The following is a 21,893-nucleotide window of genomic DNA, read 5'->3' on the forward strand; positions in this document are numbered from 1 at the left end:
ATTAAATTAGCTTAATTTACTAAATAAATATGATGTAAATTTATTTTATTTTATTTTTTCTTAAATTGCCTTAACATATGTAAATAAGCAATTAATTTATTTTATTTTTATTTTTACTGAATAAAAAAACTGTAAATTTTAGTTTTATTTTATTTATGACCTATATAAATGAGCGGTTTTGCTCATTTAAGTGCAACAGCAGCAGAAGAAATAAATCCTCTATGAAGATTTTTCCTGCTGGGATTTGTGAAAACTGCATTAAACATTTTTTTACTGCTGCGTTTGAAAGATAAACTTTCTCCTTTTTTTTAAAAAAAAAACATTTCAGTATTTGATTCAGTTAAATTTTAGATTTCATGTTAATTTGCCATCTAAAAATCAAACACTGATTTTGTTCGTTGTGTTTAATTATAATCTCGTTAGGTGTGGGAAGCATTTTTAAGAATTTACATTAATTGTGTTGCAATGATTTCCAAACCTCATCAGGTCGTATTTTATTCCCAGTAGAAGAGCAACAGCATGTCCGAAGTGAGACGTTTCACCATGTGATGGAAAATATGAGCTGATAGTGAATCTGATGCAGCAACACTTCTGACCAGCAACCTTCATTCAGCTCTGTATAGTCATGAGGTTATGTGTGCGTTATTTATCAGCACAGATGAAGTTTCAGCAGAACTGGACATGATTTAAAGTTAATTCTCAGCAGAATGAAAACATTACATGTTTTAATGTCTTGGATTGCAGGAAAACTTGATGTCTGAGCATCTTACAGCATCACTGCCTCCTGTTATACATTAATTCAGCTTCCAGCCAGAAAGCCTACGAATTATCAGGCTCCAGATTTCTGCTCCATGGAGATGCGAAAAAGAAAATGTGTAAACTAAGATCAAAGAAAACTCTGAGGTGTTTTTGTTTGTTCTAAAGAATCAGTTAGAATTATTGTAGTGCAAAAGGTGTCCACCAGGGGGCAGAAGACAAGTATCAGATTGCATTCAAGTGGGTGAGCAAAGTTTTACCATAAAGTGATGAAATAGGTCTCACGTTTGCCATTTAACGCTTGCCATTTACAGTTAGCCTTTTAATGTTTGCTGTTAGCCATTTATCGTTTACCGTTTACGTTTGCCGTTTACCACTTGCCATTTAATGTTTTCCATTTGCATTTAACATTTATGTTTGCCGTCTACGTTTAACGTTTGCTGTTTACGTTTGCCGTCAACGTTTACGTTTGCCATTTAACGTTTGTCGTTTACCGTTTACGTTTGCCATTTAACATTTGGCGTTTAAAGTTTGTTTGCCGTTCACCGTTTACCATTTACCATTTACGTTTGCCATTTAACGTTTACGTTTGCCGTTTACCACTTGCCATTTAACGTTTTCCATCTGCGTTTAACATTTATGTTTGCCGTTTACCGTTTGCTGTTTATGTTTGCCGTTTACCGTTTACGTTTGCCATTTAACATTTGGCATTTAACGTTTATGTTTGCCGTTCACGGTTTATCATTTACCATTTACCGTTTGCCATTTAACGTTTACGTTTGCCGTTTACCACTTGCCATTTAACGTTTTCCATCTGCGTTTAACATTTATGTTTGCCGTTTACCGTTTAACTTTTGCTGTTGATGTTTGCCGTTTAACGTTTATGTTTGCTGTTTACCGTTTACGTTCACCGTTTAATGTTTACCGTTTACATTTGCCGTTTAACGTTTGTCGTTTACCGTTTATGTTTGCCATTTAACATTTGGCATTTAACGTTTATGTTTGCCGTTCAACGTTTACCATTTACCATTTACGTTTGCCATTTAACGTTTACGTTTGCCGTTTACCACTTGCCATTTAACGTTTTCCATCTGCGTTTAACATTTATGTTTGCCGTTTACCGTTTAACGTTTGCTGTTTATGTTTGCTGTTTACCGTTTAACGTTTATGTTTGCTGTTTACGTTTACATTTGCCGTTTACGTTCACCGTTTAATGTTTACCATTTACGTTTGCCATTTAACGTTTACGTTTGCCGTTTGCCTTTTGCCCTTTTTGGATTTTGACGAGTCTCGTCACCGATGTGCAAGTCACGTGATCATTGACGAAAGCTGAGAATGGTGTTTTGACTGCAGTTAAAAATGTGAACATTCATTCACATTCTCCATGATTTGTTCCCAGTTCTTGGGTTGAGGATTCATTGGACTGGATTTCTATAGCACTTTTCAAGGCTTCCAGGATCCATTATTCATCCGCTGGTGATGCTAAGCTGTGTGTGTAGCCTCTCCGACCACCGGATCAATTCAAGGAAGCAAGGAGGGTGAAGTGTCTTGACCAAGGACACAACGACAGAAGACTGGGGAATTGAACCGACAACCTTCTGATTAGTGGACGACCCAACTCTGAGAGTGCTGTTGTTAAACTGTAAGTCCTTGTTCAGGTCTAGTAGTTAACCTATAGGTCTGGTAATCATTAAGCCTTGCGCTGCTTCTGGTGATGCACGGCCTGGATGCAGCTGCTCGCCGTGGAAATTGATCCATGAAGTTCTGTTCTTGAGCTGATCTGAAGGCCACATGAAGTCTGGAGGTCTGTAGCGATCCACTCCGCAGAAAGCTGCTGACCTTTGCACGCTATGCACCTCAGCATCCGCCGACCCGCCCAGTCATAGATGTGACTACTTTAGGCAGTATGGTGCATCTGTTTTTCAGAAGGTGGGTTCAGATGTGCTTCAGTGGTGAATGACGTCTTCTCTGCCAAAAATTTTACTTCTAAACACAAGTCACTAAAACTTTGCAGGTTTTAGTGACTTGTGCTCTCTCAAATTAATTTTCAAATGTGTCAATAATTTAGCAGCAGAGCCACTTGGTTCATTTGTTCAGAGACAGAATAGAGTCACCAGATGTCCATCAAGCAGAACTGGAAGCTTCCACCCTGAAGACCTTCGCCTGCCTTTTCCTACCGACCTAACCTTCACCTCTAGGCTTACCTCTAGAAAACAAACCAGAACTTTACTATTTGTAAATGGCACTGTGTGTGTGTGTGAATGAAGGAATGATTTATAGATTTATAGGGTAAGTTTTATCCAGGTTTGTAATGTGTTATTGTATTTTAATGTAGTGTGGAACGGCCCAACCAGGGACGGGAGCTCTGGCTACAAACTCCGTTTCCATGGCATCAGCTGCAAACCTTTGTGACTATGTACAAATGCAATGTCCCTGTCAAATAATTAAATAAAGATATAAATAAAAACTTGGCTGTACCAGACCTCAAAAAAGAAGCTTTCATGGAAATCCATCCAGAACTTTCTGAGTACTCTATGGAGCTGCTGAAGGTTGCTGGATCAATTCCCAGCTTCCCCTGTTCACATCCAGTGTGTTTGAGCAAGATACTGAACAAGCTCCCGAATGATTGCTTTGGATAAAAAGACTAAAAATCCTCCGACCCAGAGGAAAGAGGTTTTTTAACCTTCACAGATTGACGACGATGAGCTGACTTGATTTTAGTTTTATTTTCACACCGTGATGAATGAAAAGCAGACTTTATCATCTTTTAGCTGAACATGTTTCCTCCAGCAGTCAGGATGCAGGTACCTTTGTTTTACCTGCATCTCGTCTCTGGTGCAGCCTCAGGAGTGACGCAGCTCCAGCAGAAAGCCATCAGTCGTGAGACTGCAGCTGGGAGCTCCTCAGCTTCCAGCAGCTGATGCGTTTTTGACTTCAAGAGAGATTAAGTGTTCCCTCTCTGCCGGCACTCGTGTCCCTGCATTCAGATGCAGGTCTGCCTTCATTTGGCTATAAAATCCAAGCCCCCGAGGCTTGCACATAGATCTGAAGTCGGCTTCAGAGGATTTCCAGTTATCCCACAGGCCTGGGAGCAGCTTTACAGACAAAATCATCCTCCGTCCATAAGTCGTCCTGACTGACAGCTGGGCATCTGGCTGCAGAGCACATCTGTAAACAACAGCGTATGCACATGGACAAGCTTCCTCTGCACTCGCAGCACCTGCTAATTTACGCAGGACGTCAGAATATTGTTGCTTGGTTTCTTATCTTCAAAGCTGTCGAGGTCTGATTGTGTAAAGTAGACTGAGTAAGGCACAAACCGATTGGCTGAGCTTGGAGGTGCTCGCTCACATCAAAGAGAAGGAGTGAGAGGAGTGAGAGGAAGGTGAGATAAAATACCATTCTGTGGGAAGCAAACACAGGATCAAGGAGACTTTTGATAGATTAAGAGAACAGTTCTTGCATAATAACCCAGACCCTTGTTGTGGTGCATTAAGATGCCGTGCCAGAGCTCTCATTTCCCCGATCAGCATCTGCAGCCGCCACACTTTCTGTCTTGGACAAAACAGCTTGATCCACTTTAGTCACACTTGAAATCAGGATTAGAAAAATCTCTTGGCAAGAGATCTGAGAGCAGACAAATCAGGGCAGCTGAAATTCTACAGGACACCCAGAAAGAAAACAACTCATGCTGTCACTTCTGCTGAGCTCCTACTGGCCAGATGGACGACCAATCGCGGCCCCAGATGTGACCAGAATCCATCTGAGCTGTGAATGGAGCAACAGCCCAAAACAGAAGCCTGTCCGCCCTCCAGGAGGGAGCTGACGGATAATTGTAATCAGGCTGGTGCCAGTTTTCATTAGGGCCTCAGACTCAGCTCCAAACACTGGAGGAGGTTGTTGGAGGACTCTTCCAGGAATCTGGGAGGATCAGACTGAGATGAAGCTGACAGCTTTAGATCACTGGACTCTTAATCTGCGGTCTGCCTGCTGGACGTGATGTAATCTCACAATGTGGGATTAAAAAGCACTCGTAAGGAGAAAAGGAGCGGCGGTGTTTGTGCTGCAGTTTTTAAGGGTCACTGCAGGGGTTAATAGACTGTTGCAGGCGTCTGAGAGCTGTTATTTTCCTGTTTACTGCTTTAAAACTGCACCGCTGAAAGGTAGAAGAGCACTTTGCACTGAAATGTGTAAATAAACAGTTTTTTCTGTAATTACAGCCTTCTGAATGAATCTGAGCACAGAGACTTACATATGCAACCAGGATTTAAGCAGCACACATGAGGGTGACGGCATTTGAAATGTGTTTTTTGTATTTTTGCAGATAATTGCAATGGTCCTCTGGTGTCGGCGTTACCACACTCCTCCTTTCAGAGCTCGTCTCAGTCCTCGGCCAGTTACGCTGCGTTCCACGCCAAGCTCAACAGAAGAGATGGTGAGTACTTTTTATTTACAAGAAAAGTTTTCATAGAGATACAGAAAGTGTTTGGTGCTGCTGAAAATCCAGCAAGACCTTCCCTGGAAGAGAGGAAATAAACCTTCAGAGACCTGCAGATGCTTTGAACTGTGTGCTGATAATGAGCAGGATGCAGAGAACGAGGCAGAGGATATACTTCTTTAATGACCCGTATGCATGTTTATCATGGCTGCTTCACATATTTTGCATTGATTTTAAAGACGCTTCCTGAGGCTGAGAAACCGAAACTCACTACGACGCGTGATGTTACAGCCGAGCTTTGCGCACCGTGACTCATTCAGAAAGAAACACAAGAAGACGTTACTGAAAGAGAGAACGAACGATAAGACAAGAGTAAAAATAAGACTGGTGGAGAAATCTCACAGTTCAGGTAGGATGCAAGATGGAAGCTGGTTTAGCTGTTGATAGGGGGCGTCACTGAGAAAACAGTGCATCTTTAAACATTGTTTCTGCATGCCCCCACACCCCCACGCCCCCACACCCTCATGCCCTCATACCACCGCACCCCCACACCCCCACGCCCCCACACCCTCATGCCCTCACACCCCCACGCCCCCACACACTCATGCCCCCACACCCCCACGCCCCCACACCCTCATGCCCCCACACCCTCATGCCCTCATACCACCGCACCCCCACACCCCCACGCCCCCACGCCCCCACACCTCATGCCCCCACACCCCCATGCCCCCACACCCTCATGCCCCCACACCCTCATGCCCTCATACCACCGCACCCCCACACCCCCACGCCCCCACACCCCATGCCCCCACACCCCCATGCCCCCACACCCTCATGCCCCCACACCCTCATGCCCCCACACCCTCATGCCCTCATACCACCGCACCCCCACACCCCCACGCCCCCACACCCCCATGCCCCCACACCCCCATGCCTTCATACCACCGCACCCCCACACCCCCACGCCCCCACACCCCCGTGCCCCCACACCCTCATGCCCCCACACCCCCATGTTGCAGTAAAATCAACAATTATAAAAACTATGGGTGCTCCTGATGATTACCTGCTTTGTTAACTTGTTAACTGTCTTTCTGACCTTATAAATGTGACTTCAGCTTGTATGATGAGGTGAGTTAGTTCAGGTGGTCAGGATCACTACACACGTGGAAATGGACGAGTTTGTACACGTACGTTCCAAAACAACTGAAACATGTCTCAAACATAAACTTCAAGATGAGTCTCGTCTTCTGTAGATCGTATGGATAGTTATAGTTTCAGAAGTCCCCTCCATGCCCTGTTTTGAGCAGTTTTAGAGTTGGTGGACTCTCTGGGGACAATAAGCTTTGTTTTGTTAGTTTTACTTCTAAAAAAGTCCAACAGACTTTTGTTCTTGAGGAGAACGAGAACTTTTAATGCTTGTACAATGATGACCAGTCTTTTTTATAGAATTTTTATTGAATGTGTTTTTATGTTTGTATTGTTGCTATGGAAACCTGACAGCAGCAGACAGAAACAGACTGAGTAGTCTGGCCAAAGATTTGTGGGAGGATTCAGAGCAGCCCTCTGATTTCTGTTGCAGACAGGTTCTCAGGAATCATCATCCTCCTCCCCTGCAGTCAGAATTTCTATGACCACCCGCTGGTCATCAGGACTAATAGATTCAACTTTTCCTTCCTCTGCCATTAAAATGTTGAACGGCAGGTAGTTTAATAATATGATGTTGCAGCCCTTTGATTGTGCTGTTTATTTTGGTTTATTGGCTTTATACATGTTTCTATGTATTCTATCTTTTCTGTCTCTTTTATTATACGTATTTCATTAAGCTGCATGGTTTTAATAGTCTGAGATCCTGGCTGCAAACTAATTTCCCTGTTGGGACAATAAAGCTGTTTTACTTTACAAGATGAGAAGTCAACAAAAAAATCTGTCTTTAATTTCTTTGTTTTTTTGTTTGATTTTGTTACATTTGGGTTTCAGTACAATGAGTTTGTTTTGTATTGTATGAAACATAAGAGATGTGTGTGTCACTGGCAGACTGATTGAATCAGTGTTAAAACACATCAACAACACTGACTCAGTCTGTTTCATTCTCTACATCCAAGCTTACACAGGAGGCTGTTGTCATGGAGACACGGGCCCCTGTGGGACCCTCAGAAACAGCCTCAGTGATCATTAACAAATCAGATGGCTTCAGCGGTAAAATCTGCAGTTTGAGTGGAGCTGTACAAACATGGAAACAGGGAGGGACATAAACTCTGCTGCCATTCAGGGTCTTCGCTTCATCTCAGGTCCTTCTGGTGCAGTTTTACTTAAACGAGTGAAATGACCCACAGCCAGGATGAGAGCTGGTGGACTTCGCTAAATTATGAGGAGATGAGCTTCACCGCTTTCTGTACCATCTCCTTTAGAAAAGAAAAATGCTGGAGCATTTTTTTACCCAGAGCCTGGCCCTGGTGAGGGCTGGAAAAGTGATGTTTTTTCACCTGTAGCTCAAAGTTTCGACCCTAATGTTCACAAAACCAGACTGAAAGAAGATTTTGGGGCCAGCATTAATGTTTAAAAATGATTGAACAACTGAAGGTGACCAATTACCTCATTCACCAACATCATCTTACAAATCTTCTAACCATGTTCACCAACGTCTCCACAGACCAGAAAATTGGTGTGAAGGATGGACCAGGTGGTTCTTATTTGTAGGTAAACACCTAAAAATGAAGGACTGTGTGCAGAGATGAGGACTTATTAACATACTGCTAAAAGAATGAATATAAAACAAATACTAAAAGTTGTAAAGACGTTTAAAGTACTAACTTGGTTATAATTAATCATACAGTGAGATTTAAGCAGCTTTATTTGCAAATGGACAGTAAGTTGGCCATCAGCCTGCTGTCTGGTCCTGAGAGGTCTTGAAGAAATTTCCATCTCTCTTTAGATGCTTTACGGTTTGTAAAACATGAACACTTCCAGCAGCCTTTAACTCCATTAGTGCCTTATGTATCATATTTGATACCATTTCTGAGACCTATTTCATCATTTTATGGTAAAGACTTTGTTCAAAACCTGGTTGTATGTGAGCTGATACTTAAATTCTGCGCTCTGGTGGACACATTTTACACTGCAACTGTTCTGTTCTGTTATTTCAGCTTTTTAAAAAACCTTTTGTTAAAAAGAGAAGATTAACTTCACTCAATAGAAAAATTAAAGAATAAATATGGAATCAGCCGCACAAAATTTTTGAAATATCACCAACTTATTTTTTTTTTTATGTTATATGTATTATTTATTATATGTAAAAAAAAATACCATTAACCAATTAAACTTGCAGCTACCTATCAGGGTGGCAGAATTCTTGAATCTCAATGACCCAAAGTTATTATCAAAAATATATAGATTATTATCTAGACTAGAAGACTCAATCTCTCTTCCAACTTCAAAATGGGAGGCTGACTTATCCTGTAACTTTAATCAGTGGGTTTATACTCTAAGAGATACTTGTGTTTAGTTTTTGTGTGTGTGTGATTTTATGGTTGCTGTCGTGATACATTTTATTTATTCATTAATTTACTTACTTATTGTTGTTGTTGCTGTCTTGGTTATTTTTTAGGAGCTCCTGATGATTGTCTGCTTAGTTTACCTGTAACAGCTGTAGGAAATTCTCTGTGTTTCTGTACAGGTGTAGCAGCTGCTTGTCTGCTGTCAGGTTGGATCGAAGCTCGTTGCTTCTGTCTGCTGGATCTTTGTCTCCTCTTCTTTTTTTCTACTTTACGCTTTACTTCTCTTCACTATTCAATTTTTTTCTGTCCCCTAGAGTCAGGTCCAGCAGATTACATAAATTCCATAATTCAAAATAAATAATATTAAAATAAAATATAAATAAATAATGAACTATCAAACAAACAAATAAATAAGATTATCTAGAGGAGCCTTATACCCATAAAGCTCCTCTTGGCAAAGCTAATTTGTTCGGCCCAACGCAGCAGCCAGACCATCATTCTGCCGCCACCATGCTGGACAGAAATAGAAAAAAGAGATAAATAAATACTTCTTCTTTATGTTCTGTTCACTATTTTATGGGCCAGGCATTAAGATGCTGTGAAGATGGAACGAGCGGTGATCTGATAAATAAAACCTCCGCGTGAGTCTGAAGATTAGTGGTGATATTACTTCAGCTGTGGAAAGTTCCCCAAACAAAGTTTTTCCTCTTCATGTCAAAGCTGAGTAGAAACCAGCAGAAGCAGATAACGTTAACGCGATGTAAACATTAGGGACATGAGATATTCAGGAGTTAACGGTACTAACAATTACTGGGAGGAAACATCACTGTTTAAAGACTGTTTGTTTTATTGAGACCACAAAGGAAAATCCATGTCCAGCTTTTCATTAACACTGAAACCTGCCGTTCTACCAATCCAACCTCCACCGTGGCGATCCGCTGTGGAGGTTGGATCAGTGGAACATCCACCCGTCCCCTTGGCGATCCGCTGTGGAGGTTGGATCAGTGGAACATCCACCCGTCCCCGTGGCGGTCCGCTGTGGAGGTTGGATCAGTGGAACATCCACCCGTCCCCGTGGCGATCCGCTGTGGAGTTTGGATCAGTGGAACATCCACCCGTCCCCGTGGCGATCCGCTGTGGAGTTTGGATCAGTGGAACATCCACCCGTCCCCGTGACGATCCGCTGTGGAGTTTGGATCAGTGGAACATCCACCCGTCCCCGTGGCGATCCGCTGTGGAGTTTGGATCAGTGGAACATCCACCCGTCCCCGTGGCGATCCGCTGTGGAGGTTGGATCAGTGGAACATCCACCCGTCCCCGTGGCGATCCGCTGTGGAGTTTGGATCAGTGGAACATCCACCCGTCCCCGTGGCGATCCGCTGTGGATGTTGGGTCAGTGGAACATCCACCCGTCCCCGTGGCGATCCGCTGTGGAGTTTGGATCAGTGGAACATCCACCCGTCCCCGTGGCGATCCGCTGTGGAGTTTGGATCAGTGGAACATCCACCCGTCCCCGTGGCGATCTGCTGTGGAGTTTGGATCAGTGGAACATCCACCCGTCCCCGTGGCGATCCGCTGTGGATGTTGGGTCAGTGGAACATCCACCCGTCCCCGTGGCGATCCGCTGTGGAGGTTGGATCAGTGGAACATCCAACCAGTTTCACTGCGGTCGTGTTTCCACTGGGACACACTGGAGAAAGTTTGGTTCATTTACTGCTTCACATAAAACATGACTTACATATAAACGTCTTATCTGACCGTCCTCCCGGTTACACACGAACACCGTTTCTGTGTTTCTGGTTGGATGGACCAGAAAATCTGTTCAAGAATTAAACGAAGTTTAAACGAAGAAATTCAAGAAGTGAACGAGACCATTTTTATAAACTTTAATGTAAATTGTTCTCTTCACTTTTCTGCTAGCTTATGTAGGTGCCTTGTTACAGCAGTTAACCAGCAAAAAACTCTTTCTCCTCCTTGTTTCTAAAGATTCGGACAGTTTTCCAGTCTTACATTGAGAGGATGCTGCAGGGTGACCCGTCTGATAAATGTCGTGGCGCGTGGCTCTTTGACCAGTCGAGTGCATAAGGTTGGAGTGTAATCTTAGAAATAAAAGATTAAAACACCAACACTAAAATTACTCACTCACACAGTAATAAATAATAATAGGAACTTACTTTTTAAATCCCGTTTTGGAGCTCTGCATTTGGCCCACCTTTAGATGTACTAAAGAGCAGGGGGCGGCAGTGTTTCAGAGCCCTTGAGCAGTTAAGGGGGTTAAGGGCCTTTCTTAAGGGCCCACAGGGGTTCAGTGGCACTCTGGGGGCTCAAACCCAGATTCTCCAGACCCAACCCACCTCTGTAAACACTAGGCTACCACTCCCCCACTGTATATGTATAAAGCATACAAACAAAGATTGTGGCTCGTGTGTACGTCTGCATGTCTGCATGTGACAGGAATTCAACGCTCACACCCCCTACATGTGTGCACGGACCATATATGTATCTCCTATTAAAAACCTGGAGGATCTTTCACATCCTATCTTAAAATAAGAAAATGCTTCATAAAGGATCAAAAGTTAATGTAAAATAATAAACTGATGAGCAGAAACAATAATTTTGTTCAAACATGTCGACACCCAAATGTTGGTAAGAGTCCGGAGTGTTGCTAGAATTCCAGTGTACCAAGACTTTTGTGAATGCCCCATTCTTCGTACAGAGGTTGGTCAGTAGGACTTAACGGTTGTGCATGAGGCCCATTGTTAGCGTGGTGTTATCTGTCTGTCAGAGGGAATAAAAGAACATTTGTCCTCTGGAATATTAACAGACACTATTTCTGACACTATGAATCCATCCTGAGGTCTATAGATGTCCTTAAAAACCAGAAACTCTAATATAAACCTGATTATTGTGGAGCAATAGTTCAGCCTGGATTAAACAGCAGAGGATTAACAAGAGTAAGAAAAGCAGTGCCTCAGTGGGAAACTGCTTTGTTGCAACAGTACAGATGCAGCAAGCAGAAGTATGCAGGTGATATCAAACGAGACCACTGCTGGATTCTCTTCCTGATGAAGTCCAGGTGATGTTTTCTGTCAGGGAAAAGAGGAAAAACAGAGGACGTGACATTAACCTGAGGTAAAGCTGCTGCTGATGAAATGACATTCAGCAGCTCCCTGGAGGTTTGGACGTGCAGCACAGTCACTTCCTGCCTTTCCAAACATCCCCTACATCAGTTCACTTTCCATGTTTCCTCTCCTCTTCCAGGAGCCGGAGGCTGGTCTCCCATGGTGACGGACCAAGACCCCTGGCTCCAGGTGGACCTCCGCGAGCAGATGGAGGTGACTGGGGTGGCCACGCAGGGGCGTTACGACAGCTGGGACTGGGTCAGCAGCTACCTGCTGCTCTACAGCGACACCGGGCGAGTCTGGAAGCAGTACAGGCAGGAGGACGGCATGGAGGTGAGCCCACGCTGAATGCTCCTCTTCATCTGAGACACCTCGGCTTCATCTCTCATGTGTTCACAGCCAAACACCACCAAATGGATGTTTTGTTTCTTCATGAATGCAATATGATCATTTGGGATGTGGGAGAGTTCAGGGGTCTGGTGCTGGTTTTTGGCTCTTTGTGGTTGAAGAAAGAGGTTTGTATTTGGGTAAAAACGGCTTTTCATTGTGGGTAGAAAGGAAGGTCGATACCACTTTGTCTGTGCTCAGTAAGTGTGGTGCTGTGGAGTTGATTAGAATAAATTAGCATCAGCTCTGGGAGCAGGAAGCGAAGGGGGGCGAGTTTAAAAGGTCACTTACTGTTTGTGTAATCTGTATAAGAACAAAAATTTGGAAATGTCAAGCTGTGGTTTGCAGGGGGCACATGCAGGCGCTACGCATGTCGGAGCACAGCAGCTGTTTTCAGAGGGCTAACCTGAGCACAATGGTCCGAGGACATAAAACGAAAATACAGCCTCGTCCACTTTTCAGGTTTTACAAACAAAACAATCATCAGGTGTAAAGACTCAGTAAATCCAACCTCAAGTCAGTAACAACTAAGCTGACGTCATGGTTTCCTGGATGATGTCATCAGTTTCTCTCATGGTAGCGGAGGAACTCTGCTCCACTCTTCTTCCCAACGTGCAAGACCAGGTGTGGACCAGGTCAACACCTTCATTTACGGTATCCGCAGGTTTAAGGAAGCCAAATTTAAGACTTTTTAAGATGCTTTGATCAAATTTAAGACTTTATATTCACAAAATGGCAAAAAGTATGAAACCATGAAAAGCTATCTATTTATTTATCTATCTACCTACCTACCTACATACCTACCTACCTACATACCTACCTACCAATTAGTTCTGTCCAAACACTTATTTGAGCTTTAGTGCTAAAAAAAATAACACAAACATCTATTTAAATTATTGGCTCTGTTGTAATCGGCCATGGAGAAAAGAGTCACAATATCAAATAGAGCTAACTAGCTTTAACAGAGGCAACTAGCATCAATAGAGCTAACTAGTTAACATGCTAATACGTGTATGCTAGTGACTAAGTAGGCTAACACTAGCGATTTTCTATATCTAACTATGAGATTCTAAGACTGGGTACAGCATGAAAGCATCTGTTTCCAGTATAAATGTACAGAGGAAGTCGGAGGTCAAAGTTCAGCAGGGAAACGAAGGAAATGAAGCAGCAGCTGGAACTTAGACGTCTGGACTCTGGAACATGGAAGCAGCTGAACAGACCTTGTTCCAGACATCTGCTGGTTGGTTCAGATGCAGCTTTGCCAACCTAAGCTGTGCTGCATTGTTCTTTACTGACATGAACTTTAACATCTAACCTGCTAACTGAGGCTGGAGGATCTGAGATGGAGATGTGGGGGTTTTGACCGTGGACTGAACGTGCAGGGACGTCCACTCCTGGAAGATCTGCAGCTGTTTGAATGTTTTCTACCCGTGAATAATCTTCCTCTCTGTAGGATGACAGACTCCAGATAGTTTGGAAATGACCTGATATTCCTTTCAGATAGACTTTTACAGACCTACAGTCCCTTGAGAATCATATCAATGTTCACTTATTAGTCTCCAAGACATGTTCTGGGTTGTGCCCCATTATTAATGTTTTTCACTAATAATTTGATTGAATATGAATAACTGTCCTACATTTATTAGTAACTACTAAACTAGCACCCAACAGCATGTTTTCCACTTGTGAATAATCTATGTGTTAATTGATGAACTTAGCATTGAAAGGACATTTTAAACCTTCTCAGTCTGATTCTATGGAAGCCAAGAAAGACCAATTCTGGTAGCTTTTTTTTTTTTTTTTTTTTTCTAAGAATGATGGAAATAAAAGTGTGGTGGTATCTTTGGATTGGTGTGGACATTCTTGGCAGGTTTTCAGGCTCTGATGATGAACAGTGATAGTAAGCGTTGCATCCAGCGCTAGCATCTCTTCTCTTTCTCTGTGGGCCCTCTGCAGTATTGATGACGTGGTAGGTCAGTGTCAAATAACATCTTCTCACTTTCTCCAACACCTTTCAAGGTGTGGGAAGTGTCTGGTGTCAACACAATTATTATGCTGCTTCTTTTTGTCCTCCATGTAAACTCACAACAGCCAGTTCGCAGTGACTAAGAAAATAGCCCCATGCTGGCACATGTCATTAATTCTTTATTGTGTTTGCCCCAGTTATGTCAAAGGCTGCCAACAAGATGTTGAATTGTATTTCAGAGTGTTTTTGTACTTGGCAGTCCAATTAGCAGAGTGTGTAATTGCCCACTGGCACGTCATTGCTGCAAAGTGATCTTTTTTTTATTGTGTTGAAATTAAGGCTGCAGAGATGTGAGGGTGAACAATATGCAGACTTCTGTGCTGATGTGAATTATTTATCTTGCCTCACCTATTTAAAAATAGATTATCTGAAATGCATTTGAATGTAGGAATCAGACAGCAGGAGGATAAAATAGGAAGGTTCTCACATGGAGTCAGGCTGAAGTCTCAGTTCGTCCACAGAAACTGCACTGTGTTCAGTTTTACTGCTACAAGCCAGCTTGGCCAGCGTGTAGGGATATTCATTAACATCAGGGTAGCCAGACTTTCGTGAAGGTGCAGAAGCAACCAGAAAAATATCTGGGGACACATGAAATAAGAAGGAAGGCGTTGGAAGCCATCAAACTGCTCACATACCAACTATTTCAGATTAAATAGAGCTCAGAAACCTCCTGATATCAGTTAACATTTTCTGTATTAATTCAGCCAAATTCTCAGTAAAACTGCTCTTCTCAAATATTTTCTGTATGTCACACTTACATTTAACCAGTCGTCACTATCAAGACTTTTTTTAAAAGATTTTTTTAAGAGTAAGAAGGCATATAAATGTACATTTTCACGTAAACATGAAAGATCATAATAATGGTTCATTCCAATCTTTGGTCCTCCAGTCCTACTGGAGCAAGAGTGAGGCTGTACTGGTTGGACAGTGGGCTGACAATCCCATTCCTATTCTGCCTGAGCGCCTCAGTTGGGGGAACCAGGGGTTGAAGGTTTTGGGTGTTTATTTGGGGAGTGATGGTTTTCAGAAAAAGAATTGGGAGGGTGTCATGGAGAGAGTGTGTGCTAGGTTGGCCAGCTGGAGGTGGTTGCTGCCTCAGCTGTCCTACAGGAGTAGGGTTCTAGTAGCTAATAATTTGGTCACCTCGATTCTCTGGCATAGATTGATCGTGCTGCCACCACCGGAAGGCTGCTTGAGGATGTACAGAGAACACTTGTGGACTTTTTCTGGTCGGGGCATCATTGGCTGAGAGCAGCGGTCCTGTATGTCCCGGTCCAGGAGGGGGGACAGGCTCTGATTGACATCGTCTCTCGTGTGACAGCCTTCAGACTACAGACAGCCCAGAGACTGCTCTATAGCTTTGGATCGCCGTGGATGGACGCCGCCTGTTTGTTGCTGAGGAAGGCGGGGGGCTTCGGCTACGGCAAACATTTGTTCCTGCTCCAACCACAGTCTCTGGACCTGACAGGTTTGACACCTTTCTACCGGTCAGTGTTGCAGGCATGGCAGGTCTTTTCCTTCGAGCGGGAGCCTGTCTGTACTCCTGGGTTCTGGCTGTTTGAGGAGCCCCTGCTTGGAAACAAACTGTTTTCTTCTCCGATCCTCACATCTGTCACTCTGCGGTCCTGGATAAAGGAGGCAGGCTGTGTCAAACTGGGCCACCTCCTGAAGTCCTCGGTTTCTACTCTGGCCGGTCTGCTGCGGATTTACTCGGACAGACTGCTTAGCAGGCTGGTACAAGAGGTCTGTGCTCCTTTACCAGAACCACTGAGAGCGTTTGCTGAGAACCGCACTCTGTCTGACCAGTGGGATGATGAGTACGAGTATGTTTTCCCCTCTCTGGTAGCTTCTCCTGCTATAGAGCAGTGGCAGGAGAACCAAGACCTTTTACTGACTTTTCAGACACCAGAGCTGGGTGAGTTTGAAGGGCTGGGGAAGAGGGCCCTCTACCTCATCAGCATGAAGGTTTCAAAATTACGCTCTCTGGCGGCTGTCAGGGGGTCGAGGTGGACTGAGTTTTTTGGCTCTGGGGCATCCCCTAAAGCCTGCTGGTGGTCCCTGTACAAACACCCCATTGATAAACGGTCTGGTGACCTTCAGTGGAGGGTTGTGCACGGGGCCATCGCCACCAACAGCTACCTGGCACACCTTGATCCGAACACAGGGCCTGGGTGTCCCTTTTGTTTCCAGTTAGAAACAGTTAACCATCTTTTTGTTCAGTGTTCACAGCTAATGGGTTTGTTTGAGCTATTGAGGGGTTTGGAGAACAGTTCTCTTTCAGTTATTTTGTTCTTGGTCCTCGGTACTCGGCATGTAAAAAATCTGTTCACTCACTGTTCAGTGAGGCTAAGTTAGCCATTTGGAAGACCAGAAGGAACAGGATCAAAGGTCAAGGGTCAGAGGAGGTTCTCCTGGTCTTCACCAGGTTACTGGCAGCTCGGCTCAGGCTGGAATTTGAGTTCTTTAAACTTACAAACAGGTTGGAGGAATTTGTGGAATTTTGGGGTCTGCAGAACGTTCTGTGTTTAGTTACGGAAAATTGTTTGATTTTCAATTTTTGATTTTTTTCCCCCCTCTTTTTTCTGTTTGTATAAGTGAATCATTTTTCATTTGTTTGTGTAGCCTGAAAATAAAGGGCCTTTTTAAAACTCTAATCTTTGGTCCTAGGCAGGTAGATGGACTCAAAACCAGTAAAATACGACACGACAACATATAATAACATAATATACACAAACACAGAACATGAGACATGGACAACAGCATATATTTACATCAGATATGTTTGGGCCGAATCCGGGCCACCATTGGCATTTATGGCACTGGCAAGTGTTGTGTGGGCCAGAAATGGACCAGATGTCATTTGCCAACCGGGCTTGGATTATGGCTAGTCTCATGTGGGCCACATTGTGGCCAAATGTCAGTTATTAGCCCGGACTTGGGTAACTGGAAGTATTTTATGGGCCAGAAGTGGTAATAATACGAGAAGCCTTCCTTATGGCAGGTTTCTTTGGACTGAGTTTCAGCAGCTATGCTGACATTTAGTCATCGCTGTAAGTCAAGGCCAAATTTGGGCCAAAATGACTGATTTCCCTAATAATTACTGGTAGTTTATTCTTGAATTGTTTATATACATACACACATACACACACATATATATATATATATATATATATATATATGTATGTGTGTGTGTGTGTGGGTGTGACTCTTCAAGCAGTCTGTATCACGTTGTCTGACAGAATAAGTGAAGCCGCAGAGACGAGAGGAGCAGATCTAAGTAAACATGAGTAGCGTGACCTGCAGCTATCACCCTTTGTAACAGACTCATGAGAGATGCCGACTTCCTTTCAAAACGCTCTGATTCAGCCTGCATTCATTCTGCAGCCTTTCACAGCGCCTACAGCTTGCCCATCATTCAAATCAGACGTGAACGGCCTTCATATTTACTGCATGAAACACACGTTTGTACCGACCCCCTCCAGACGGAGGATGAACGGCGGCGATTAGCAGCCGGTTTGTCTGCAGTCTCTAATGAAACTCAAAGTGAGCTGACTTCAGCTTTCACCCAGACCTTTTGGCAGATCCCACCTCACGTCCGTCTGGAGGCTCAAAGGTGATGGCTAGCTGTCAGAAACGGAGCTGAGGGGAACTAATGAGAGAGAAGCGGCTGCAGACATTACCGGAGCTCTCGCTGCTGAAGCCCAGTCAAATTAGCTCCACAAAGAAATGATTACAATATACATACACTGCTCCACAGAGCTGCTAACAAGCCTGCAATTTGAAAAAAGAGGAATTAAATCCTGATTATTGTCTTTCAAAATGTCCAGAATGCATTTTTATTTAAAGAACAGATTTCCAGAGTTCTTCACAGCAGAAACTGAATCAAATCCCACAACATTAAAAAACATTTGAATGATTTAAACCTGCAGGAATCCAGTAAAAACACCTGGATCTTTGTTTGTGAAAGTGGCTCTCATGTGTATGCATTTTTATTTGTTCATCCAATACACACTACAAGACACCTCCTCTCTTATTCTTTAATCTTCTATAATCATATTTTATTCATTTTATTTTCTACTCTGCTTAGTCCAAGCTCCAGCTCTCCCGTGACCCGATCAAACTTTATTATGATCTTATTTATTTTAACCTGGTTCAATTTTTTATTGTGATTTTTTTATGTGAGATATGTGTACGGAATTTCGTTCTGTAAATGCATCCCATGTTTTTGACTGACAAAGAGTTGTGTTCAGTCCTGGATGAAGGGGCCCTGAGAGTGGGGACCCTGGTTCTCGGACCTTGTCTCTGGATCTCGGTGTAGGACCCTTGCTGGAGTGAATTAAAGTGATTCTGAAGCGCTGAGTGACAGTCTCGTCTGTGAGAATTAAGGTCTTAAGTCCTTGCGGTTACAGGTAACCATAGCAACGGAGCCGATTCTCTCAGAGAGGAGAGCAGCTTTCTGAGCTGAAGTTTGGAGATAAGGAGAAAATTACAGGAAAAATTTTATTTCTTTCTTCTTTTCTTTTTCTACCATGTCCTGTCCAGCATGGTGGCGGCAGAATGATGATCTGGCTGCTGTGTTGTGCCGAACAAATTGGCAAGAGGAACTTTATGGGTAGGGCTTCCACCGGCTTTTGGCTGAATTCCACTGATTTACGTAGCGCCTGGAACTCTTTGTGGAGAGTCTCCACCAGGCTCAAACGTGCATCAAAACTACTGAGTTTCTTATCTATAGAGAACGTCCGTTGAGTCGTTCCCCGGTGGTGAAATAGCTCCCGGTGAATCCTTGTTTCACTGTCCCTTGGCCTTGGACGAGGTGGAGGGGGTAGGTGTTTGGTTTGGCTTCCTCATGATGATTCTATCGTAGCACCGATCTATAAAATCCTCCCCGCTGTGCTCCAGAATGTACCTTAAAAGATACTATTTTCCTACTTTCAAGAATTGTTTTATTAGACCAGTGAATGAAAGTTTGAGCGCGTCTGGTCTGAACCGGAACTACGTAACTTACAGCATCAGCGTCACTTACCTGCGAGACAGAGAGCGGTCCGTTTTTATTTTAACATCGTCAGGACCAACGATGGAGCCAGCGGTGACGTGATCACATGACGTGAATGAGACAACACTTTAATAATAATAATAATTTCCCATTTGTTTTTTAGAGAAGCTGAGAGCGGCCATGCTGTGCCATTATTTTTATTATTATCCTGAGATAAGTTTATTTTCTTGTCACCCAGATAACGAGTACCATTACTGAGGCATCCCAGTACAGAGCAGTTCTGTACTGGGATGCCCTTTGGACCCACCAGTTGAGGTGGGGAGAGAAGAGGATGATGACTAAGATCTCATCCCTGTTAAAAGACAGCCCTGCAGAGCTCCTTCTGAGACAGATTGCTGCACCCACAGTGTGAAGGAGCAGGTGCTTGATTCCTGCAGCAGTTGTACTGGAAACCAGCACTGCTCCCAACAGACCACAAACACACTCAAGATTAATGTACATACTTTTTCTTTTTTCTGGGGGGACGTGTGGAGTTTGCATGTTCTCCAGCTTTGCGTGGGTTCTCTCCTGACTTCCTCCCACAGTCCAAACACATCCATGTTTGGCTGATTTGAGTCTCTAAATTCTCTCTGGGAGTGAGTGAGTCTGACTGAACGTTTGTGTCTCTGTGTTGGTCATGTGATGGCCTAGGACCGGCTCCGGGCCCCGCGAACCTACATTAGAGATTAGCCGTTATCACGAGAAAACGTGTTAAACATTCCAGCACTTCTGTAGTAAATCACTAAATAGAATGAATGAAACATACTTTTCCCCAGAGGGAAATTGTAAAATTAATTATAAAAGTATAAATATAGGCAAGGTAAGTTTATTTGTACATTACATTTCTTGTACAGGACAATTCAAAGTGCTTTACATAAAACACTAAAAGCATTACAGTGAGGTGCAGGAAGCAACAAAAAGAAAAGCTAAAATAAATTTCTGATAAAAGACAGCAAATAGAAAAGTTTTTAAGACTGATGTAAAACTGCTGAGTCAGCAGACCTGCAGTTTTCTGGGAGTTTGCTCCACATAAAAAAAATAAAAAGCTGAACGCTGCCTCTCCACGTTTAGTTCTGACTCTGGGAACAGAAAGTAGACCTGACCCTGATGACCTGAGGGATCTGGTTGCTTCATAACCAACCAGAAGGTCCTGAATAGATCCTGGTTCTAAAGCATTTGCATGTTATCTAACAGCAGGAAGCCAGTGTAAAGATCTGAGGACTGGAGTTCTAGGGTCTACTTTCCTGGTCTTAGTGAGGACTGGAGTTCTAGGGTCTACTTTCCTGGTCTTAGTGAGGACTGGAGTTCTAGGGTCGACTTTCCTGGTCTTAGTGAGGACTGGAGTTGTTGGACCTACTTTCCTGGTCTTAGTGAGGACTGGAGTTCTAGGATCTACTTTCCTGGTCTTAGTGAGGACTAGAGTTCTAGGGTCTACTTTTCTGGTCTTAGTGAGGACTGGAGTTCTTGGGTCTACTTTCCTGGTCTTAGTGAGGACTGGAGTTCTAGGGTCTACTTTCCTGGTCTTAGTGAGGACTGGAGTTCTAGGGTCTACTTTCCTGGTCTTAGTGAAGACTGGAGTTCTAGGGTCTACTTTCCTGGTCTTAGTGAGGACTGGAGTTCTAGGGTCTACTTTCCTGGTCTTAGTGAGGACTGGAGTTCTAGGGTCTACTTTCCTGGTCTTAGTGAGGACTGGAGTTCTAGGGTCTACTTTCCTGGTCTTAGTGAGGACTGGAGTTGTTGGACCTACTCTCCTGGTCTTAGTGAGGACTGGAGTTCTAGGATCTACTTTCCTGGTCTTAGTGAGGACTGGAGTTCTAGGGTCTACTTTCCTGGTCTTAGTGAGGACTGGAGTTGTTGGATCTACTTTCCTGGTCTTAGTGAGGACTGGAGTTCTAGGATCTACTTTCCTGGTCTTAGTGAGGACTAGAGTTCTAGGGTCTACTTTTCTGGTCTTAGTGAGGACTGGAGTTCTTGGGTCTACTTTCCTGGTCTTAGTGAGGACTGGAGTTCTAGGGTCTACTTTCCTGGTCTTAGTGAGGACTGGAGTTGTTGGATCTACTTTCCTGGTCTTAGTGAGGACTGGAGTTCTAGGATCTACTTTCCTGGTCTTAGTGAGGACTAGAGTTCTAGGGTCTACTTTTCTGGTCTTAGTGAGGACTGGGGTTCTTGGGTCTACTTTCCTGGTCTTAGTGAGGACTGGAGTTCTAGGGTCTACTTTCCTGGTCTTAGTGAGGACTAGAGTTCTAGGGTCTACTTTTCTGGTCTTAGTGAGGACTAGAGTTCTTGGACCTACTTTCCTGGTCTTAGTGAGGACTAGAAAATATTTATATTTTGTGTTTTGCAGACAGAAACTGATTCATTATAAATTTATTTTAAACATCGTATTTGCATTTGATCTGATTTTTTTTTTATTTTTTTTTTTTAGATCTAATCATTAGTTTGTTGATTTGAGTCTTTCCTTGTTTCTGACTTTTTTCAGGATTTTTCTCTTCTGTTTGGAGATTTTCTGCCTGCTGCGACTCCTCTCACCTGCTTCATGTTTGTAATCAGCTGTTTGTCCTGCCTTCTGGGGCTCCGCCCACCAGGTGGAGAACTCAGACTCGTGTCTTATTATTCTGAGATCTGCAGTTACATGAAC

At 43.5% G+C, this 21,893-nt stretch overlaps 1 protein-coding gene across 2 annotated transcripts in view; it reads left to right on the forward strand.

The window, feature by feature from the left end:
• LOC121650710 (contactin-associated protein-like 5) overlaps window positions 1-21,893 on the forward strand; it is a 168,961-nt gene that overhangs the window by 30,291 nt on the left and 116,777 nt on the right. For both annotated transcript variants that reach the window (XR_006012319.1, XM_042002380.1), the window contains exons 2-3: window positions 5,081-5,191; window positions 11,950-12,143. Coding sequence is in view for 1 of the 2 variants with exons in the window: in XM_042002380.1 (XP_041858314.1) it covers window positions 5,081-5,191; window positions 11,950-12,143 (305 nt within the window). In the remaining variant the exon portion in view is untranslated. The remainder of the gene's footprint in view (window positions 1-5,080; window positions 5,192-11,949; window positions 12,144-21,893) is intronic.

The sequence above is a fragment of the Melanotaenia boesemani genome, chromosome 12 (genome assembly GCF_017639745.1).
Source record: "Melanotaenia boesemani isolate fMelBoe1 chromosome 12, fMelBoe1.pri, whole genome shotgun sequence".
Classification (NCBI taxonomy): Eukaryota; Metazoa; Chordata; class Actinopteri; order Atheriniformes; family Melanotaeniidae; genus Melanotaenia; species Melanotaenia boesemani.